The 25,200-nt window shown below is 45.2% G+C and overlaps 1 protein-coding gene across 3 annotated transcripts in view; it reads left to right on the top strand.

The window, feature by feature from the left end:
* Positions 1-25,200, top strand: part of LOC106592091 (jumonji domain-containing protein 1C) — a 522,458-nt gene that overhangs the window by 45,757 nt on the left and 451,501 nt on the right. For all 3 annotated transcript variants that reach the window (XM_082965002.1, XM_082965003.1, XM_082965004.1), the window contains exons 2-4: positions 3,206-3,319; positions 16,727-16,832; positions 18,343-18,467. In XM_082965002.1, coding sequence (XP_082821128.1) covers positions 3,206-3,319; positions 16,727-16,832; positions 18,343-18,467 — 345 coding nt within the window. The remainder of the gene's footprint in view (positions 1-3,205; positions 3,320-16,726; positions 16,833-18,342; positions 18,468-25,200) is intronic.

Genomic DNA, 25,200 nt, shown 5'->3' on the forward strand with positions numbered 1-25,200 from the left:
TCTCTCTCTGGCCCTCTGTCTGGCTCTCTGGCTCTCGCTGTCTGGGTCTCTCTCTCTCGCTGTCTGGCTCTCTCTCTCTCGCTGTCTGGCTCTCTCTCTCTCGCTGTCTGGCTCTCTCTCTCGCTGTCTGGCCTCTCTCTCTCTCTCTCTCTCGCTGTCTGGCTCTCTCTCTCTCTCTCTCTCGCTGTCTGGCTCTCTCTCTCTCTCTCGCTGTCTGGCTCTCTCTCTCTCTCTCTCTCGCTGTCTGGCTCTCTCTCTCTCTCTCTCTCGCTGTCTGGCTCTCTCTCTCTCTCTCTCTCTCTCTCGCTGTCTGGCTCTCTCTCTCTCTCTCTCTCGCTGTCTGGCTCTCTCTCTCTCTCTCTCTCTCGCTGTCTGGCTCTCTCTCTCTCTCTCTCTCGCTGTCTGGCTCTCTCTCTCTCTCTCTCTCGCTGTCTGGCTCTCTCTCTCTCTCGCTGGTTCTCTCGCTGTCTGGTTCTCTCGCTGTCTGGCTCTCTCGCTGGTTCTCTCGCTGGTTCTCTCGCTGGTTCTCTCGCTGGTTCTCTCGCTGGTTCTCTCGCTGGCTCTGTCTCGCTGGTTCTCTCTCTGGCTCTCTCTGTCTGTCTCTCTCTGCCTGTCTCTCTCTGCCTGTCTCTCTCTCTCTCTCTGGTTGTGTCTGTGTGAGTTTCTATATTTATCTGCCCTAGGACAGTCAGATGGAGCTCCTGCCTGCAGTGCAGTTGCACCACAGGGTTGTTTGGACAGCAGCTGGAGCCTCGTTTCAACTCCTCCGATTAGGGACTGTTGACACACAACACTGGCTGTCTACCAAATGGCACCCTATTCCCTATGTAGTGCACTACCTGGCACCCTATTCCCTATGTAGTGCACTACCTGGCACCCTATTCCCTATGTAGTTCACTACCTGGCACCCTATTCACTATGTAGTGCACTACCTGGCACCCTATTCCCTATGTAGTGCACTACCTCACACCCTATTCCCTATGTAGTGCACTACCTGGCACCCTATTCACTATGTAGTGCACTACCTGGCAGCCTATTCCCTATGTAGTGCACTACATGGCATGGTTGGGTTGTGGTTGGGTTGTGGTTACGGAAGTGCTGTTCCTGTGTTATTCTCTCTGGACAGTACGTTACTGAACTCTGTTCCTGTGTTATTCTCTCTGGACAGTACGGTACTGAACTCTGTTCCTGTGTTGTTCTCTCTGGACAGTACGGTACTGAATTCTGTTCCTGTGTTATTCTCTCTGGACAGTACGGTACTGAACTCTGTTCCTGTGTTCTCTCTGGACAGTACGGTACTGAATTCTGTTCCTGTGTTGTTCTCTCTGGACAGTACGGTACTGAACTCTGTTCCTGTGTTGTTCTCTCTGGACAGTACGGTACTGAACTCTGTTCCTGTGTTGTTCTCTCTGGACAGTACGGTACTGAACTCTGTTCCTGTGTTGTTCTCTCTGGACAGTACGGTACTGAACTCTGTTCCTGTGTTGTTCTCTCTGGACAGTACGGTACTGAACTCTGTTCCTGTGTTGTTCTCTCTGGACAGTACGGTACTGAACTCTGTTCCTGTGTTGTTCTCTCTGGACAGTACGGTACTGAACTCTGTTCCTGTGTTGTTCTCTCTGGACAGTACGGTACTGAATTCTGTTCCTGTGTTATTCTCTCTGGACAGTACGGTAATGAACTCTGTTCCTGTGTTGTTCTCTCTGGACAGTACGGTACTATTTAATCACTTAGTGATGGTCCCCTACCAGACGGTGTTTAATCACTTAGTGATGTCCCCCCCGCGGGCCGTGAGGCCCCCAGACGGTGTTTAATCACTTAGTGATGGTCCCCTACCAGACGGTGTTTAATCACTTAGTGATGGTCCCCTACCAGACGGTGTTTAATCACTTAGTGATGGTCCCCTACCGACGGGCACGGGCCCTCCGCGGCGTTTAATCACTTAGTGAGGCCCCTCCCGGCGTCCGGGGCCCTACCAGACGGTGATTAATCACTTAGTGATGGTCCCCTACCAGACGGTGTTTAGTGATGGTCCCCTACCAGACGGTGTTTAATCACTTAGTGATGGTCCCCTACCAGACGGTGTTTAGTGATGGTCCCCTACCAGACGGTGTTTAATCACTTAGTGATGGTCCCCTACCAGACGGTGTTTAGTGATGGTCCCCTACCAGACGGTGTTTAATCACTTAGTGATGGTCCCTTACCAGACCGTGTTTAATCACTTAGTGATGGTCCCCTACCAGACGGCGTTTAATCACTTAGTGATGGTCACGGCGGTTGTCCTTAACTTCTCAGAGCAGACCACGGTGATGTAACCATCAACCAGCACTGAAACAGACACACATGGAACATTCTAGACTTGTAATATATACAGAGATCTGTATTGACAGAACCAGATAGCATGGGACACCACTATACTGACAGAACCAGATAGCATGGGACACCACTATACTGACAGAACCAGATAGCATGGGACACCACTATACTGACAGAACCAGATAGCACGGACACCACTATACTGACAGAACCAGATAGCATGGGACACCACTATACTGTACTGACAGAACCAGATAGCATCTGTACCCTGCTCTGTACCCTGCTCTGTACCCTGCTCTGTTCCCTGATGGGATTTGAAAGGGAGTCTCTGTCTGATCCAGAATCCTCCCTACTCAGACACACACCCAGGCCATGTGATGGTGTGTTCCTGTACTGTAGCAGTTGGAATGCATCTGAGTGGCTGTGTGACTGTGTGTTGTTGCTGCAGCAGTGAGATAGATGGAGGGAAGATGAGAGCGTTGAGCCCTGCAGGCAGGCTGATACAGTGACATCAGAGATGGGTGATCAGCGGGGGAGGAAGAGAGGGAGAAAAGAGGAGGAAGAGGAACATCAAAGAGCGACAGGCTGCCTTTGAACTGTCTGATAGCAGCAGCTCTCTGGCGCAGTGTTCCTCTCTGTAGTTTTCTGTCTGTCTATAATGACTTCCATTATTATCATTATTATCTGTTATTATTCCTCCCTGCAAACAGTTGTGTTAATTCTGCAGACGTTTTCCCCCTGACTAAATGTTTCAGACGTTCATTGCTGGTGAGATTCTGCCTGTATTCCCTCCACCTTCTAGGGAAGAAGTGTGAATTATTTGTACAGATGATAGTTTGAAAAGAAAAGACATCGAAGGCTCTAACGGTTAGTGTTTTTCTTGTTTCAGATGTTCAGACCTCTGGTGGGGAAGGCTACTCTGGGTTCCATCACGGCTGTGGAGTTCTTCTCTGACAGACAACTGGACTTCCTGTCTGACCACGGAGCATACCAGCCCTACCAGGTCAGTGGACACACACCCGTACACACATGATTACATAGCTGTGGTCACTGGCTCGTCTGTGACACGGTCAAATGAAGGTTCTGGTGGTCCTTATTCCGTTATGGTGTCATTTCCTGCTCCGCTAATCTGATATTATGGAGGAATTCCCCTGGGCGTCTCTGGAGAAAGACCTGGTCGTTTAGTTGGAGGAATTCCCCTAGGCATCTCTGGAGAAAGACCTGGTCGTTTAGTTGGAGGAATCCCCCTAGGCGTCTCTGGAGAAAGACCTGGTCGTTTAGTTGGAGGAATTCCCCTAGGCGTCTCTGGAGAAAGACCTGGTCGTTTAGTTGGAGGAATTCCCCTAGGCGTCTCTGGAGAAAGACCTGGTCGTTTAGTTGGAGGAATTCCCCTAGGCGTCTCTGGAGAAAGACCTGGTCGTTTTAGTTGCTCTTCTTTGACAGTGAAGATTAACAGTTAGGTACCAAGCTAAAGCTAGCTAGCTTCCCCAGAAGTTGCGGTCGAACAAATAATGCTTTATTACCAACGAGGTATTGTAAACACATCATTCGTGGCCTGTGTTTACATTTTTGTACGTCTTTGACAGTGCTACTGATAATAGTGGTGGCGCTTGGCTTGCGCCGGCAAATTCAGAACACACAACATTCTATAATAGAACTGTGTTACTTGACCCGTCAAATTAAAAGCTTATTTAACACGTCAAATAGTGTTATTGTCAAATAGTGGGTATTTGCCGTATCTTTCTTGACACATACAGACCCCAACGGCGTTCCATAGTATGTGGTGAAGCTAGTAGCAGAGACTCTATTACTGTGTAACTCTGGTAGGGTACCATTTGATCTATAGAGCAGCTGGTAGTGTGTACTGGTGCTCCACCAATCACAAGCCAACATCACCCACCACACAGTTCATTGTCAAGGGCAATGAATTCCATTATCTTTCAGTTGTCTCGCTGAAATGTTCTTACTATTTCAAATGACTGCTGGACTTGTTGACTGCTCCATCCACACAGCAGACATTGTGGGCTAGGTTAGGAATTATGTGTAGCATGGCGTCATTATGTCGTGTATCTATGTTATAGAGGTACGCACGTCAGCTATGTCATCAGTTTTGCACATCAGCGTTAAACTAGACATCAGGCCGATTCCGATACGTTCACCGATATATCGTGGATCCCTAATTATTACTCAGTGACCTAATAAACTGGCTACATTAATAATCATTGTTACTCAGTGACCTAATAAACTGGACACATTAATAATCATTGTTACTCAGTGACCTAATAAACTGGACACATTAATAATCATTGTTACTCAGTGACCTAATAAACTGGCCACATTAATAAGCATTGTTACTCAGTGACCTAATAAACTGACCACATTAATAATCATTGTTACTCAGTGACCTAATAAACTGGCTACTGAGCGTATATAGGCTGGAGAGTGTAGGAAGGTCTGTGTGTAAGAACTGTGCCGCTAACAGACAGAACAGACGGAAGCTCATACCTCTAAATGAAAGGATGTGACAGTTTCCTGCCTCCTGTAGAATAATGACGTAATTCGCGTCCTGCTGTGATTGTTGTGAGGAGATGAGGGGCTGGGGGTTGTTGTGAGGGGCTAGGGGTTGTGGTGAGGGGCTAGGGGTTGTGGTGAGGGGCTGGGGGTTGTTGATGGTGAGGGGCTGGGGGTTGTTGATGGTGAGGGGCTGGGGGCTGGGGGTTGTTGATGGTGAGGGGCTGGGGGTTGTTGATGGTGAGGGGTTGTTGATGGTGAGGGGCTGGGGGTTGTTGATGGTGAGGGGCTGGGGGTTGTTGTGAGGGGTTGTTGATGGTGAGGGGCTGGGGGTTGTTGTGAGGGGCTGGGGGTTGTTGTGAGGGGCTGGGGGTTGTTGTGAGGGGCTGGGGGTTGTTGTGAGGGGCTGAGGGGCTGTGCTGCTGTGTGAGTAATTTCATAGATGAGAACACATTATAGTGACTCGTATATCCTGAATGCAGAGCAGAGAACAGTTGGCTGCTTCCTTCCTTTTGTGTGGTGTTGATGCTGAGCCTCTTCAGTGGGTAGATGGATACTACGGTCAAACAGCTCCTGTCCACTGCAGGGTCATGTCAGATATGTCTCTCAGAGGACTTGGTCCGTGTCTCTCGGAGGACTTGGTCCGTGTCTCTCGGAGGACTTGGTCCGTGTCTCTCGGAGGACTTGGTCCGTGTCTCTCGGAGGACTTGGTCCGTGTCTCTCGGAGGACTTGGTCCGTGTCTCTCGGAAGACTTGGTCCGTGTCTCTCGGAGGACTTGGTCCGTGTCTCTCGGAGGACTTGGTCCGTGTCTCTCGGAGGACTTGGTCCGTGTCTCTCGGAGGACTTGGTCCGTGTCTCTCGGAGGACTTGGTCCGTGTCTCTCGGAGGACTTGGTCCGTGTCTCTCGGAGGACTCGGTCCGTGTCTCTTGGAATATGTGATGCCACAGTAGAATCACTCACGGTGACAGAGCAGTGACTAGTGAGGAACTCATTGCCTCTGATCAGTCACGTAAGTCACCACAGTCTCACTAACATCCTGCTCTGAATGGTTGCTAGTGAAAGTCAGTCTGGTAGAGATTCCATTGTTTTTACAGGAGGATATGTGGAGGTCTGTAGGGCGGGCTGGAGGAGAACAGGAGGAAGGGGGGAGCAGCAATCTGTTTGGTATAAAGGACACAATGAAGTCACTGTTTGTAGGGCCAGCCAGCCAGGCAGGCAGCCAGCCAGCAAGCTGAGGATTGTGGTGTAGTGTGCTGTAGAGAGAAGAACTGACAGGAGGAATAGGAGAAGGACAAGGTGAAAGAAGAGAAGAAGAGGCAGGACTGTGACCAGCAGCAGTAAGTCAGAGCTTTACACTACTAGAGAGAAAGCAAGACGAGATACTACAGCCTGCTACTCGTCTGACAGTGGACTGTGACCAGCAGCAGTAAGTCAGATCTTTACACTACTAGAGAGAAAGCAAGATGAGATACTACAGCCTGCTACTTGTCTGACAGTGGACTGTGACCAGCAGCAGTAAGACAGATCTTTACACTACTAGAGAGAAAGCAAGACGAGATACTACAGCCTGCTACTCGTCTGACAGTGGACTGTGACCAGCAGCAGTAAGACAGATCTTTACACTACTAGAGAGAAAGCAAGACGAAATACTACAGCCTGCTACTCGTCTGACAGTGGACTGTGACCAGCAGCAGTAAGTCAGATCTTTACACTGCTAGGCGAGGTGACTGTAGCAGGGTGACTGTAGCAGGGTAGCAGGGTGACTGTAGCAGGGTGACTGTAGCAGGGTAGCGATGTGACTGTAGCAGGGTAGCAGGGTGACTGTAGCAGGGTAGCGAGGTGTCTGTAGCAGGGTGACTGCAGCAGGGTAGCAGGGTGACTGTAGCAGGGTGACTGTAGCAGGGTGACTGTAGCAGGGTGACTAGGAGGGTGGGGGTAGGACCTGCAGCTGTGGGCTCTGCTACACAACAGTCTCCCTCAGTGATCCACACAGAACTGCCAGCGTTACTCTGTTCTGTAGCACCAACACAGCTTGGTCTTTCCCCTGAAGGAAGGCAGGGCTGCACAGACACAGCCCCCTATGTCTCACACGCTAGTGTTCAGATGGGTCTCCTTCGCTCTGGGTAGGATCATGTTACTGTAGCAACACACACACTCACCATGGCCATTCAACATTACATATAGCCAGGAACATAGGATCATGCTTTAGTCATGCAGAGCACAGAACATCACAGGAACAACCAGCAGCCTTGTATCATATTACCGTAGCAACGCCGCCACACTGTAGCCTTCTACCATATTACCGTAGCAACGCCACCACACTGTAGCCTTGTATCATATTACCGTAGCAACACCACCACACTGTAGCCTTCTACCATATTACCACCACACTGTAGCCTTCTACCATATTACCGTAGCAACGCCACCACACTGTAGCCTTGTATCATATTACCGTAGCAACGCCACCACACTGTAGCCTTGTATCATATTACCGTAGCAACACCACCCCCCACCCCTATTTCAGCCATATTTATTACATCGCCCCGGCAACAAGACATTTTCACACGCCACTCATACAGGGTTGCCATAGTAACGAACCCTGTTGCTAAACTGGGAGTATAAAGTCTGTGAAGCACCTAGACACCTCCTCCTAACCACCTCCTCCTAACCACCTCCTCCTCTAACCACCACCTCCTCCTAACCACCACCACCTCCTAACCACCACCACCACCACCTCCTCCTCCTCCCAGACACCTCCTCCTCCCAGACACCTCCTCCTCCTAACCACCTCCTCCTCCTAACCACCACCACCTCCTAACCACCTCATCCTCCTCCTAGACACCACCTCCTCCTCCTAGACACCACCTCCTCCTCCTAGACACCACCTCCTCCTCCTAGACACCACCTCCTCCTCCTAGACACCACCTCCTCCTCCTAGACACCACCTCCTCCTCCTAGACACCTCCTCCTCCTAGACACCTCCTCCTCCTAGACACCTCCTCCTCCTAGACACCTCCTCCTAACCACCACCACCTCCTAAACACCACCTCCTCCTCCTCCTAGACACCACCTCCTCCTCCTCCTAGACACCACCTCATCTCATTACGTCTCTTATCCTACCTCATTTGCACATGCTGTTTATAGATTTTTCTACTGTATTATTGACTGTACGCTTGTTTATTCCATGTGTAACTCTGTGTTGTTGTTTGTGTCGAACTGCTTTGCTTTATCTTGGCCAGGTCGCAGTTGCAAATGAGAACTTGTTCTCTACTAGCCTACCTGGTTAAATAAAGGTGAAATAAATAAAATAAATAAATAAAAATAAATAAATAAATAAAAGTAGGTTTTGGTGGACAGAAGGTACACAACAGTAGGCATCTGTAGACAGAAGGTACTAATGTACTTAACAGTAGGTTTTGGTGGACAGAAGGTGCTCTTTGGTAAAAGGGGTAAATTGGTCATCAAAAGGAAAGAAGGACCAAGGCATCTTCATATAATTATACCAGGAGACCAAGGCATCTTCATATAATTATACCAGGAGTGCCTTGGTCCTCCTTTGTTTTAATCAGTTACTTGGCGAGGTGATATATTTAATATCGTTTTGTGTAAAAAGGATCACTTTTGTTTTATGTTTATGAAATTCACTGAGTAGGATGGTCCTCCCCTTCCTCCTCTGAGGAGCCTCCACTGATGAACATCGAGTCCTTCTTATCCAGCGAGACACCATGCTGCTCTTATCCAGCGAGACACCATGCTGATCTTATCCAGCGAGACACCATGCTGATCTTATCCAGCGAGACACCATGCTGCTCTTATCCAGCGAGACACCATGCTGCTCTTATCCAGCGAGACACCATGCTGCTCTTATCCAGCGAGACACCATGCTGCTCTTATCCAGCGAGACACCATGCTGCTCTTATCCAGCGAGACACCATGCTGCTCTTATCCAGCGAGACACCATGCTGCTCTTATCCAGCGAGACACCATGCTGCTCTTATCCAGCGAGACACCATGCTGCTCTTATCCAGCGAGACACCATGCTGCTCTTACCCAGCGAGACACCATGCTGCTCTTATCCAGCGAGACACCATGCTGCTCTTATCCAGCGAGACACCATGCTGCTCTTATCCAGCGAGACACCATGCTGCTCTTATCCAGCGAGACACCATGCTGCTCTTATCCAGCGAGACACCATGCTGCTCTTATCCAGCGAGACACCATGTTTCTCAGGTCTCTGGTAATGGGACAGGTTGTACTGGGGGAGCTCTGGTAATGGGACAGGTCTCTGGTAATGGGACAGGTTATACTGGGGAGCTCTGGTAAAGGGACAGGTAACACTGGGGGAGCTATGGGACAGGTCTCTGGTAATGGGACAGGTTACACTGGGGGAGCTCTGGTAATGGGACAGGTTACACTGGGGGAGCTCCGGTAATGGGACAGGTTACACTGGGGGAGCTCCGGTAATGGGACAGGTTACACTGGGGGAGCTCAGGTAATGGGACAGGTTGTACTGGGGGAGCTCTGGTAATGGGACAGGTTCAATTGGGGGAGCTCTGGTAATGGGACAGGTTAACTGGGGGAGCTCTGGTAATGGGACAGGTTGTACCGGGGGTGCTCCGGTAATGGGACAGGTTACACTGGGGGAGCTCCAGTAATGGGACAGGTTACACTGGGGGAGCTCTGGTAATGGGACAGGTTGTACAGGGGGAGCTCTGGTAATGGGACAGGTCTCTGGTAATGGGACAGGTTACACTGGGGGTGCTCTGGTAATGGGACAGGTTACACTGGGGGAGCTCTGGTAATGGGACAGGTTACACTGGGGGAGCTCTGGTAAATTTATGAGCACAATGAATATTGTGATAATATTTAAGGTAATAAGGCTGGAATCATACTGGTGCTCCTAAATACAAAGTCCAGGTTTCACATCAAAATATTTAGGTGCAATGCACTGGTAATGTGGGAGTAATGTAGATGCATATGCACTGGTAATGTAGAGGCCTGGTCCCGGTCCCGCTGTAGAGGCCTGGTCCCGCTGTAGAGGCCTGGTCCCGGTCCCGCTGTAGAGGCCTGGTCCCGCTGTAGAGGCCTGGTCCTGGTCCCGCTGTAGAGGCCTGGTCCCGGTCCCGCTGTAGAGGCCTGGTCCCGGTCCCGCTGTAGAGGCCTGGTCCCGGTCCCGCTGTAGAGGCCTGGTCCCGGTCCCGCTGTAGAGTCCTGGTCCCGGTCCCGCTGTAGAGGCCCGGTCCCGCTGTAGAGGCCCGGTCCCGCTGTCGAGGCCCGGTCATGGTCACAGTTTTAAGATGTTGAAATGCCTCTGAATATATAGCACTGCAGCAACATCAATCAGACAGAAGACGGAGGAAGGGGAGGCTGGAGGTGAAATAAAAGGCATCGCCTCACTTCCTCTCCTCGCCTGGTCGGTGATGAAGTCTCCTCCCTCACCTTGACTCGTGCAGCCAGAGAGGGTGGGGGCCCTGCTCCTCATTGCCCTCTACAAGGCAGACTGGAGAGTGGTTCAGGAGACCTCACAACAGCTATGTGTGAGATCAGGGGGCGCTGCTGTGGAATACTAATAACAGGACTCAGTCATGTGGAACCTCTCAGTAATGGGACTGGGCCGTCACAGACACACACCAGTGAGCAGCCCATTCATTGTTAATGAACACAGTTAATATATCTGGTGTTAGTCTGTCTGAGCTGCTGTCCCACTGAGTCCTGCTAGTGTTCTGTCTGAGCTGCTGTCCCACTGAGTCCTGCTAGTGTTCTGTCTGAGCTGCTGTCCCACTGAGTCCTGCTAGTGTTCTGTCTGAGCTGCTGTCCCACTGAGTCCTGCTAGTGTTCTGTCTGAGCTGCTGTCCCACTGAGTCCTGCTAGTGTGCTGTCTGAGCTGCTATCCCTAGGGCCCTGTTCCCTATATAGAGCACTAAATTTGACTAGGGCCTATAGGGAATGGGGTGCCATTTGGGACTCTCTGTTACACCACTCCTCTCCGAGTCACACTGGATCTACCTGGTTTTAGTCACACTGGAACTGCCTGGTTTTAGTCACACTGGGTCTGCCTGGTTTTAGTCACACTGGGTCTGCCTGGTTTTAGTCACACTGGGTCTGTCTGGTTTTAGTCACACTGTGTCTGCCTGGTTTTAGTCACACTGGGTCTGCCTGGTTTTAGTCACACTGGGTCTGCCTGGTTTTAGTCACACTGGGTCTGCCTGGTTTTAGTCACACTGGGTCTGCCTGGTTTTAGTCACACTGGGTCTGCCTGGTTTTAGTTTTAGTCACACTGGATCTACCTGGTTTTAGTTTTAGTCACACTGGGTCTGCCTGGTTTTATTATGTAAATAGAGAGATGGAGAGAGAGATGCCAGCGCCATGCGTTTCTTTATACTTGTCAGATAGGCTACTGCGTCTGCTATACAGATATAAACGTACAGAAGGAGGCTCTTTTTTGCAGCAATTACCAAAGGCTAGTGCCTACCGTACCCAAGGAATGACAGCAATAGCCTGTTATTTTTACAAGTCTTACTTATAACCCATCTGAAACTAAATAAAGATCACACGATTAAAAAGACAGAACAAATGGAATTTAGCCAATGAAAATGTTTCGACAGAATTCAACATAACAACGTTCTGCAAAACAAGCCCTCCGTTTAATCATTCACCAGTATCCTACTCTCCTCACCAGTATCCTGGTCTCCTCCTTCTCTCCTCACCAGTATCCTAGTCTCCTCTGTCTCTCCTCACCAGTATCCTAGTCTCCTCCGTCTCTCCTCACCAGTATCCTAGTCTCCTCCCTCTCTCCTCACCAGTATCCTAGTCTCCTCCCTCTCTCCTCACCAGTATCCTAGTCTCCTCCCTCTCTCCTCACCAGTATCCTAGTCTCCTCCCTCTCTCCTCACTGGTATCCTAGTCTCCTCCCTCTCTCCTCACTGGTATCCTAGTCTCCTCCCTCTCTCCTCACCAGTATCCTATTCTCCTCCCTCTCTCCTCACCAGTATCCTAGTCTCCTCCCTCTCTCCTCACCGGTATCCTAGTCTCCTCTCTTTCTCCTCACCAGTATCCTATTCTCCTCCCTCTCTCCTCACCAGTATCCTATTCTCCTCCCTCTCTCCTCACCGGTATCCTAGTCTCCTCCCTCTCTCCTCACCGGTATCCTAGTCTCCTCCCTCTCTCCTCACCAGTATCCTAGTCTCCTCACCAGTATCCTAGTCTCCTCCGTCTCTCCTCACCAGTATCCTAGTCTCCTCCCTCTCTCCTCACCAGTATCCTAGTCTCCTCTCTCTCTCCTCACCAGTATCCTAGTCTCCTCCCTCTCTCCTCACCAGTATCCTAGTCTCCTCCCTCTCTCCTCACCAGTATCCTAGTCTCCTCCCTCTCTCCTCACCAGTATCCTAGTCTCCTCCCTCTCTCCTCACCCGTATCCTAGTCTCCTCACCAGTATCCTAGTCTCCTCCGTCTCTCCTCACTAGTATCCTAGTCTCCTCCCTCTCTCCTCACCAGTATCCTAGTCTCCTCCCTCTCCTCCCTCTCTCCTCACCGGTATCCTAGTCTCCTCACCAGTATCCTAGTCTCCTCCGTCTCTCCTCACCAGTATCCTAGTCTCCTCCGTCTCTCCTCACAGTATCCTAGTCTCCTCCCTCTCTCCTCACCAGTATCCTAGTCTCCTCCCTCTCTCCTCACCAGTCTCCTCCCTCTCTCCTCACCAGTCTCCTCCCTCTCTCCTCACCGGTATCCTAGTCTCCTCCCTCTCTCCTCACCGGTATCCTAGTCTCCTAGTCTCTTCCCTCTCTCCTCCTGTTGACTGTCTGATGGATGTATAGGCCTACCAACCATACTGTTGACTGTCTGATGGATGTATAGGCCTACCAACCATACTGTTGACTGTGATGGATGTATAGGCCTACCAACCATACTGTTGACTGTCTGATGGATGTATAGGCCTACCAACCATACTGTTGACTGTCTGATGGATGGATCTATAGGTCTACCAACCATACTGTTGACTGTATTATGGGTGTATAGGTCAGGTATAGGCTGGTAAACTGTCTGTCTATTGGATGGGTGTATAGGTCATGTATAGGCTGGTAGACTGTCTAATGGATGGGTGTATAGGTTAGGTATAGGCTGGTAGACTGTAATGGATGGGTGTATAGGTCAGGTATAGGCTGGTAGACTGTCTGTCTAATGGATGGGTGTATAGGTCAGGTATAGGCTGGTAGACTGTCTAATGGATGGATGTGAATGAAGGATGGGACGTCATATGAAAGGACTGTACTTTAAATCCACACTGTTGTCCACAAACACACGCCCCCACACGCCACACACACGCCACACACACGCCACACACCACACACACAGCACTTCAGCTACCTGATATGTGGATGCTCTCCTCAGCTGATTAGAGCCTGGAGCACTGTCTGTTAGTCCTGTCTGTTAGGATGGGGGCTTCCAAGAGTGTCTGAGCTGCCTCTCACACTCACACACACCCTCACTCTCTCACACTCACACACACCCTCACTCTCTCTCACACGCACACACCCTCTCTCTCTCACACTCTCACACACTCTCTCACACTCACACACTCTCTCACACTCACACACACCCTCACTCTCTCACACTCACACACACCCTCACTCTCTCACACACACCCTCACTCTCTCACACACCCTCACTCTCTCACACTCGCACACACCCTCTCTCTCTCACACTCGCACACACCCTCTCTCTCTCACACTCGCACACACCCTCACTCTCTCACACTCGCACACACCCTCACTCTCTCACACTCACACACACCCTCACTCTCTCACACTCACACACACCCTCACTCTCTCACACTCACACACACCCTCGCTCTCTCACACTCACACACACTCACTCTCTCACACTCACACACACTCACTCTCTCACACTCTCACACACCCTCACTCTCTCTCACACTCTCTCTCACACACACACTCTCTCACACTCACACACACTCACTCTCTCACACTCACACACTCACTCTCTCACACTCACACACACCCTCTCTCACACTCACACACACCCTCACTCTCTCACACACACCCTCACTCTCTCACACACTCACACACACCCTCACTCTCTCACACTCACACACACACACCCTCACTCTCTCACACTCACACTCACACACCCTCACTCACTCACGCTCTCACACCCTCACTCTCTCACACTCACGCTCACTCACTCTCTCTCACTCACACACACCCTCTCTCCCCCCTGCCTTCCTGTCTCAGTAGTAGAACGGGATTGGAAGAGGAAGCCTTGTTTTTCTGGGTCAGAGTTGTATCTGGAAGTATTTTAAATTCCATAATGCAGCAACACCCATATGTACGTGTTTTCCACTGGAGCAACTAGAAGATCCTCCAACACACTGCTGTTACAGCCCAGCACAGAGAGAGAAGGGGAGGAGGGCCAGAGAGAAAGATGAAGGGAGGAGGGCCAGAGAGAAAAACACAAAGGGGGAGAGAGAGAGACACGGGGAGGGGAGGCGGGCCAGAGAGGAAGACGAGGAGAGGAAGGGAGGAGGGCCAGAGAGGAAAAACACAGAGGCAGAGAGAGAGAGACACGGGGAGGGGAGGAGGGCCAGAGAGAAAAACACAGAGGGGGAGAGAGAGAGAAGGGGAGGGGAGGAGGGCCAGAGAGAAACACAGAGGGAGAGAGAGAGAGTTAGACATAGCAGGCATTCGTATTTTAGAGCATGGGTGGAGTAGACATTAATGCTGGAAAACCTTGGTAGAGCATGGGTGGAGTTGACATTGGTGCTGTTAACCTCTTACATCTACACGTTCCGCTAGCGGAACACCACTCCAATATCCAATGATAAGGCGTGGCGCGAAATACAAACTCCTCGAAAATCCGAAAACGTCCGTTTTTCAAACATATGACTATTTTACACCATTTTAAAGACAAGACTCTCCTTTATCTAACCACACTGTCTGATTTCAAAAAGGCTTTACAACGGCTTTATGTCAGCAGAGTACCCAGCCAGAAATAATCAGCCATTTTTCAAGCTAGCATATGTCACAAAAACCAAAACCACAGCTAAATGCAGCACTAACCTTTGATGATCTTCATCAGATGACACTCCTAGGACATTGTTATACAATACATGCATGTTTTGTTCAATCAAGTACATATTTATATCAAAAACCAGCTTTTTACATTAGCATGTGACTCTTCACGTGCACGCGCGCACCCGTCTCATTGTTCTCAGATCGACTACTTAACAAATGCGCTACTGTTTTTCAGCCATGGACAGCAGAGTCATCATTCAACGTTCTGGTGCCTTCTGAGAGCCTATGGGAGCCTTAGAAATTGTCACGTTACAGCAGAGATCCTTTGTTTTGGATAGAGATGACAAAGAAGGCCAACAAATGGTCAGACAGGGTACTTCCTGTACAGAATCTTCTCAGGTTTTGGCCTGCCATTTGAGTTCTGTTATACTCACAGACACCATTCAAACAGTTTTAGAAACTTTGGAGTGTTTTCTATCCAAAGCTACTAATTATATGCATATTCTAGTTTCTGGGCAGGAGTAATAACCAGATTAAATCGGGTACGTTTTTTATCCGGCCGTGAAAATACTGCCCCCTATCCATAACAAGTTAAGCCTTGGTAGAGCATGGGTGGTGTAGACATTGGTGCTGTTAAGCCTTGGTAGAGCATGGGTGGAGTAGACATTGGTGCTGGAATACCTTGGTAGAGCATGGGTGGAGTAGACATTGGTGCTGGAAAACCTTGGTAGAGCATGGGTGGAGTAGACATTGGTGCTGGCAAACCTTGGTAGAGCATGGGTGGAGTAGACATTGGTGCTGGAAAACCTTGGTAGAGCATGGGTGGAGTAGACATTGGTGCTGGATAACCTTGGTAGAGCATGGGTGGAGTAGACATTGGTGCTGGAAAACCTTGGTAGAGCATGGGTGGAGTAGACATTGGTGCTGGAAAACCTTGGTAGAGCGTGGGTGAAGGGAAAGTAGACATTGGTGCTGTAAAACCTTGGTAGAGCATGGGTGGAGTGGACATTGGTGCTGTTAAGCCTTGGTAGAGCATGGGTGGAGTAGACATTGGTGCTGGAATACCTTGGTAGAGCATGGGTGGAGTAGACATTGGTGCTGGAAAACCTTGGTAGAGCATGGGTGGAGTAGACATTGGTGCTGGCAAACCTTGGTAGAGCATGGGTGGAGTAGACATTGGTGCTGGAAAACCTTGGTAGAGCATGGGTGGAGTAGACATTGGTGCTGGAAAACCTTGGTAGAGCATGGGTGGAGTAGACATTGGTGCTGGAAAACCTTGGTAGAGCGTGGGTGAAAGGAAAGTAGACATTTGTGCTGGAAAACCTTGGTAGAGCATGGGTGGAGTAGACATTGGTGCTGTAAAACCTTGGTAGAGCATGGGTGGAGTGGACATTGGTGCTGTAAAACCTTGGTAGAGCATGGGTGGAGTGGACATTGGTGCTGGAAAGCCTTGGTAGAGCATGGGTGGAGTGGACATTGGTGCTGGAAAGCCTTGGTAGAGCATGGGTGGAGTAGACATTGTGGTGCTGGAATACCTTGGTAGAGCATGGGTGGAGTGGACATTGGTGCTGGAAAGCCTTGGTAGAGCATGGGTGGAGTAGACATTGTGGTGCTGGAATACCTTGGTAGGGCATGGGTGAAAGGAAAGTAGACATTGTGGTGCTTATGAATTTCCTTTCATTTTCTGCTTCAGACCAGTCCCTACTTCTCACTTCAAAAATGGTTTCTTGTTTTTAATTGTAGTAAATATGGTTGTAATGTATCTTCTGGTATAATAAACAGCTTCAATTTCCATTTGCAATGTACTGAAAGGTCTTCAGTATGTATATAATATGATTGTAACGTGTCCCCTTTCTGTGTCTGCAGGATGAAGTGGACAGTCTGAGTCCTGTTCTCTGGGACAACCCTGAGCTGCATGAAGAGGTCAGGTTCTGGCTCAAAGATCAAAAGGTTCAGGAAATATTTTTGCAAGGTAAGAAACACTGAATGATGTATTTAATATTTAACAAACCCAACCAGCTAGTCGGTTCACTGTGCGTAGTCCTTCGAACCCTATTCCCTATATAGAGCACTACTGTTGACCAGAGCCCTATTCCCTATATAGAACACTACTGTTGACCAGAGCCCTATTCCCTATATAGAACACTACTGTTGACCAGGGCCCTATATAGAGCACTACTGTTGACCAGAGCCCTATTCCCTATATAGTACACTACTGTTGACCAGAGTCCTATTCCCTATATAGAGCACTACTGTTGACCAGAGCCCTATTCCCTATATGGAGCACTACTGTTGACCAGAGCCCTATTCCCTATATGGAGCACTACTGTTGACCAGAGCCCTATTCCCTATATGGAGCACTACTGTTGACCAGAGCCCTATTCCCTATATGGAACACTACTGTTGACCAGAGCCCTATTCCCTATATGGAACACTACTGTTGACCAGAGCCCTATTCCCTATATAGAACACTACTGTTGACCAGAGCCCTATTCCCTATATAGAGCACTACTGTTGACCAGAGCCCTATTCCCTATATAGAGCACTACTGTTGACCAGAGCCCTATTCCCTATATAGAGCACTACTGTTGACCAGAGCCCTATTCCCTATATAGAACACTACTGTTGACCAGAGCCCTATTCCCTATATAGAGCACTACTGTTGACCAGAGCCCTATTCCCTATATAGAGCACTACTGTTGACCAGAGCCCTATTCCCTATATAGAACACTACTGTTGACCAGAGCCCTATTCCCTATATAGAGCACTACTGTTGACCATGGACCTCTCTGTTACATTTACATTACATTTAAGTCATTTAGCAGATGCTCTTATCCAGAGCGACTTACAAATTGGTGCATTCACCTTATGATATCCAGTGGAACAACCACTTAAAAATAGTGCATCTAAATCTTTTAAGGGGGGGGGGGGTTAGAAAGATTACTTTATCCTATCCTAGGTATTCCTTAAAGAGGTGGGGTTTCAGGTGTCTCCGGAAGGTGGTGATTGACTCCGCTGTCCTGGCGTCGTGAGGGAGCTTGTTCCACCATTGGGGTGCCAGAGCAGCGAACAGTTTTGACTGTTCTGTTTTGACTGTTGTGGTAATGGACTCCCTAGTCTAGCAACCAGATGAGGTGATCGGTCTTGTCTGTAGACTCTGGCCAAGGTGCATGGACCTCATGGACCTCTCTGTTGTGGTAATGGACTCCCTAGTCTAGCAACCAGATGAGGTGATCGGTCTTGTCTGTAGACTCTGGCCAAGGTGCATGGACCTCTCTGTGGTGGTAATGAACAGAGAGTCAGTTGAAGCATTTAAGACCGGTCTCTGATTTTGATTGTGTATTGCGGGTTTGGAAAAATATCTAGCCTAGCTACAGATGTCTGAATTGGTATCTGAAGCGGACTAAGTGAATAATTTCAGTCCGTATTTAAGCCCCACTGTGCTGTGTGTGAACATGGTGCTCCTGTCCTCTCTCCTCCAGGTCCGTATTCATTAAATGGTTACAGAGTTCGTGTTTACAGACAAGACTCAGCTACTCAGTGGTTCACAGGGATCATCACATATCATGATCTGTTCAGCCGTAATATGGTTGTGATGAATGACCAGGTAAATACTCTGCTGTCTCCATATTAAATACTCCTCTATACTCTCTCTTCATATTAAATACTCCTCTATACTCCTCTATACTCCTCTCTTCATATTAAATACACCTCTATACTCTCTCTTCATATTAAATACTCCTCTATACTCATTTCTTCATATTAAATACTCCTCTATACTCCTGTCTTTATATTAAATACTCCTCTATACCCCTGTCTCCATATTAAATACTCCTCTATACTCCTGTCTCCATATTAAATACTCCTCTATACTCCTGTCTTCATATTAAATACTCCTCTATACTCCTCTATACTCCTGTCTTCATATTAAATACTCCTCTATATTCCTCTATACTCCTCTATACTCCTGTCTCCATATTAAATACTCCTCTATACTCCTGTCTCCATATTAAATACACCTCTATACTCCTCTATACTCCTCTCTTCATTTTAAATACTCCTCTATACTCATTTATTCATATTAAATACTCCTCTATACTCCTCTCTTCATATTAAATACTCATCTATACTCCTGTCTTCATATTAAATACTCCTCTATACTCCTGTCTTCATATTAAAGACTACTCTATACTCCTGTCTTCATATTAAAGACTCCTCTATACTCCTCTATACTCCTGTCTTCATATTAAATACTCGTCTATACTCCTGTCTTCATATGAAATACTCCTCTATACTCTATACTCCTGTCTTCATATTAAAGACTCCTCTATACTCCTCTATACTCCTGTCTTCATATTAAATACTCCTCTATACTCCTCTCTTCATATTAAATACTCCTCTATACTCCTATATTCATATTAAATACACCTCTATACTCCTCTATACTCCTCTCTTCATATTAAATACTCCTCTATACTCCTCTATACTCCTGTCTTCATATTTAATACTCCTCTATACTCCTCTATACTCCTCTCTTCATGTTAAATACTCCTCTCTTCATATTAAATACACCTCTCTTCATATTAAATTCACCTCTATACTCCCTTCTCCATATTAAATACTCCTCTATACTCCTCTATACTCCTCTCTTCATATTAAATACTCCTCTATACTCCTCTCTTCATATTAAATACACCTCTATACTCCCTTCTCCATATTAAATACTCCTCTATACTCCTCTATACTCCCCTCTTCATAATAAATACACATCTATACTCCTCTATACTCCTGTCTCCATATTAAATACTCCTCTATACTCCTCCATATTAAATACACCTCTATACTCCTCTATACTCCTCTCTTCATATTAAATACTCCTCTATACTCCTGTCTTCATATTAAATACACCTCTATACTCCTCTCTTCATATTAAATACTCCTCTATACTCCTGTCTTCATATTAAATACACCTCTATACTCCTCTATACTCCTCTCTTCATATTAAATACTCATTTATACTCCTCTATACTCCTGTCTTCATATTAAATACACCTCTTTACTCCTCTATACTTCTCTCTTCATATTAAATACACCTCTATACTCCTGTCTTCATATTAAATACACCTCTATACTCCTCTCTTCATATTAAATACTCATTTATACTCCTCTATACTCCTGTCTTCATATTAAATACACCTCTTTACTCCTCTATACTTCTCTCTTCATATTAAATACACCTCTATTCTCCTGTCTTCATATTAAATACACCTCTATACTCCGCTGTACTCCTGTCTCCATATTAAATACTCCTCTATACTCCCCTCTTCATATTAAATACTCCTCTATACTCCCCTCTTCATAATAAATACACATCTATACTCCTCTATACTCCTGTCTCCATATTAAATACTCCTCTATACTCCTCCATATTAAATACACCTCTATACTCCTCTATACTCCTCTCTTCATATTAAATACTCCTCTATACTCCTGTCTTCATATTAAATACACCTCTATACTCCTCTCTTCATATTAAATACTCCTCTATACTCCTGTCTTCATATTAAATACACCTCTATACTCCGCTGTACTCCTGTCTCCATATTAAATACTCCTCTATACTCCCCTCTTCATATTAAATACTCCTCTATACTCCCCTCTTCATAATAAATACACATCTATACTCCTCTATACTCCTGTCTCCATATTAAATACTCCTCTATACTCCTCCATATTAAATACACCTCTATACTCCTCTATACTCCTCTCTTCATATTAAATACTCCTCTATACTCCTGTCTTCATATTAAATACACCTCTATACTCCTCTCTTCATATTAAATACACCTCTATACTCCTCTCTTCATATTAAATACTCCTCTATACTCCTCTATACTCCTGTCTTCATATTAAATACACCTCTTTACTCCTCTATACTTCTCTCTTCATATTAAATACACCTCTATACTCCTGTCTTCATATTAAATACACCTCTATACTCCTCTCTTCATATTAAATACTCCTCTATACTCCTGTCTTCATATTAAATACACCTCTATACTCCTCTGTACTCCTGTCTCCATATTAAATACACCTCTAAACTCTCTCTTCATATTAAATACTCCTCTATACTCCCCTCTTCATATTAAATACACCTCTATACTCCTCTATACTCCTGTCTTCATATTAAATACACCTCTATACTCCTCTATACTCCTGTCTTCATATTAAATACTCCTCTATACTCCTGTCTTCATATTAAATACACCTCTATACTCCTCTATACTCCTGTCTTCATATTAAATACTCCTCTACTCCTGTCTTCATATTAAATACTCCTCTGTACTTCTCTATACTCTTCATATGAAATACTCCTCTATACTCCTGTCTTCATATTAAATACTCCTCTATACTCCCCTCTTCATATTAAATGCACCTCTATACTCCTCTATACTCCTGTCTCCATATTAAATACACCTCTATACTCCTGTCTCCATATTAAATAAACCTCTATACTCCTCTATACTCCTGTCTTCATATTAAATACACCTCTATACTCCTCTCTTCATATTAAATACTCCTCTATACTCCTGTCTTCATATTAAATACACCTCTATACTCCTCTCTTCATATTAAATACTCATCTATACTCCTCTATACTCCTCTCTTCATATTAAATACTCCTCTATACTCCTGTCTTCATATTAAATACACCTCTATACTCCTGTCTTCATATTAAATACACCTCTATACTCCTCTATACTCCTGTCTTCATATTAAATACTCCTCTATACTCCTGTCTTCATATTAAATACACCTCTATACTCCTCTATACTCCTGTCTTCATATTAAATACTCCTCTATACTCCTGTCTTCATATTAAATACTCCTCTGTACTCCTCTATACTCTTCATATTAAATACTCCTCTATACTCCTGTCTTCATATTAAATACTCCTCTATACTCCCCTCTTCATATTAAATGCACCTCTATACTCCTCTATACTCCTGTCTCCATATTAAATAAACCTCTATACTCCTCTATATTCCTGTCTTCATATTAAATACTCCTCTATACTCCTCTCTTCATATTAAAGACTACTCTATACTCCTGTCTTCATATTAAAGACTCCTCTATACTCCTGTCTTCATATTAAATACTCGTCTATACTCCTGTCTTCATATGAAATACTCCTCTATACTCCTCTATACTCCTGTCTTCATATTAAAGACTCCTCTATACTCCTCTATACTCCTGTCTTCATATTAAATACTCCTCTATACTCCTCTCTTCATATTAAATACTCCTCTATACTCCTGTCTTCATATTTAATACTCCTCTATACTCCTCTATACTCCTCTCTTCATGTTAAATACTCCTCTTCATATTAAATACACCTCTCTTCATATTAAATTCACCTCTATACTCCCTTCTCCATATTAAATACTCCTCTATACTCCCTTCTCCATATTAAATACTCCTCTATACTCCTCTATACTCCTCTCTTCATATTAAATACTCCTCTATACTCCTCTCTTCATATTAAATACACCTCTATACTCCCTTCTCCATATTAAATACTCCTCTATACTCCTCTATACTCCCCTCTTCATAATAAATACACATCTATACTCCTCTATACTCCTGTCTCCATATTAAATACTCCTCTATACTCCTCCATATTAAATACACCTCTATACTCCTCTATACTCCTCTCTTCATATTAAATACTCATTTATACTCCTCTATACTCCTGTCTTCATATTAAATACACCTCTTTACTCCTCTATACTTCTCTCTTCATATTAAATACACCTCTATTCTCCTGTCTTCATATTAAATACACCTCTATACTCCGCTGTACTCCTGTCTCCATATTAAATACTCCTCTATACTCCCCTCTTCATATTAAATACTCCTCTATACTCCCCTCTTCATATTAAATACTCCTCTATACTCCCCTCTTCATAATAAATACACATCTATACTCCTCTATACTCCTGTCTCCATATTAAATACTCCTCTATACTCCTCCATATTAAATACACCTCTATACTCCTCTATACTCCTCTCTTCATATTAAATACTCCTCTATACTCCTGTCTTCATATTAAATACACCTCTATACTCCTCTCTTCATATTAAATACTCCTCTATACTCCTGTCTTCATATTAAATACACCTCTATACTCCTCTCTTCATATTAAATACTCATCTATACTCCTCTATACTCCTGTCTTCATATTAAATACACCTCTTTACTCCTCTATACTTCTCTCTTCATATTAAATACACCTCTATACTCCTGTCTTCATATTAAATACACCTCTATACTCCTCTCTTCATATTAAATACTCCTCTATACTCCTGTCTTCATATTAAATACACCTCTATACTCCTCTGTACTCCTGTCTCCATATTAAATACACCTCTAAACTCTCTCTTCATATTAAATACTCCTCTATACTCCCCTCTTCATATTAAATACACCTCTATACTCCTCTATACTCCTGTCTTCATATTAAATACACCTCTATACTCCTCTATACTCCTGTCTTCATATTAAATACTCCTCTATACTCCTGTCTTCATATTAAATACACCTCTATACTCCTCTATACTCCTGTCTTCATATTAAATACTCCTCTACTCCTGTCTTCATATTAAATACTCCTCTGTACTTCTCTATACTCTTCATATGAAATACTCCTCTATACTCCTGTCTTCATATTAAATACTCCTCTATACTCCCCTCTTCATATTAAATGCACCTCTATACTCCTCTATACTCCTGTCTCCATATTAAATACACCTCTATACTCCTGTCTCCATATTAAATAAACCTCTATACTCCTCTATACTCCTGTCTTCATATTAAATACACCTCTATACTCCTCTCTTCATATTAAATACTCCTCTATACTCCTGTCTTCATATTAAATACACCTCTATACTCCTCTCTTCATATTAAATACTCATCTATACTCCTCTATACTCCTCTCTTCATATTAAATACTCCTCTATACTCCTGTCTTCATATTAAATACACCTCTATACTCCTCTATACTTCTCTCTTCATATTAAATACACCTCTATAATCCTCTATACTCTCTCTTCATGTTAAATACACATCTATAATCCTCTTTACCCTCTCTTCATATTAAATACACCTCTATACTCCTCTATACTCCTGTCTCCATATTAAATACACCTCAACTCTCTTCATATTAAATACTCCTCTATACTCCCCTCTTCATATTAAATACACCTCTATACTCCTCTATACTCCTGTCTTCATATTAAATACTCCTCTATACTCCTGTCTTCATATTAAATACTCCTCTGTACTCCTCTATACTCTTCATATTAAATACTCCTCTATACTCCTGTCTTCATATTAAATACTCCTCTATACTCCCCTCTTCATATTAAATGCACCTCTATACTCCTCTATACTCCTGTCTCCATATTAAATAAACCTCTATACTCCTCTATATTCCTGTCTTCATATTAAATACTCCTCTATACTCCTCTCTTCATATTAAAGACTACTCTATACTCCTGTCTTCATATTAAAGACTCCTCTATACTCCTGTCTTCATATTAAATACTCGTCTATACTCCTGTCTTCATATGAAATACTCCTCTATACTCCTCTATACTCCTGTCTTCATATTAAAGACTCCTCTATACTCCTCTATACTCCTGTCTTCATATTAAATACTCCTCTATACTCCTCTCTTCATATTAAATACTCCTCTATACTCCTATATTCATATTAAATACACCTCTATACTCCTCTATACTCCTCTCTTCATATTAAATACTCCTCTATACTCCTCTATACTCCTGTCTTCATATTTAATACTCCTCTATACTCCTCTATACTCCTCTCTTCATGTTAAATACTCCTCTCTTCATATTAAATACACCTCTCTTCATATTAAATTCACCTCTATACTCCCTTCTCCATATTAAATACTCCTCTATACTCCCTTCTCCATATTAAATACTCCTCTATACTCATCTATACTCCTCTCTTCATATTAAATACTCCTCTATACTCCTCTCTTCATATTAAATACACCTCTATACTCCCTTCTCCATATTAAATACTCCTCTATACTCCTCTATACTCCCCTCTTCATAATAAATACACATCTATACTCCTCTATAGTCCTGTCTCCATATTAAATACTCCTCTATACTCCTCCATATTAAATACACCTCTATACTCCTCTATACTCCTCTCTTCATATTAAATACTCCTCTATACTCCTGTCTTCATATTAAATACACCTCTATACTCCTCTCTTCATATTAAATACTCCTCTATACTC

This window comes from Salmo salar, chromosome 18 (assembly GCF_965601325.2).
Source record: "Salmo salar chromosome 18, fSalSal1, whole genome shotgun sequence".
NCBI classification, from domain to species: Eukaryota; Metazoa; Chordata; class Actinopteri; order Salmoniformes; family Salmonidae; genus Salmo; species Salmo salar.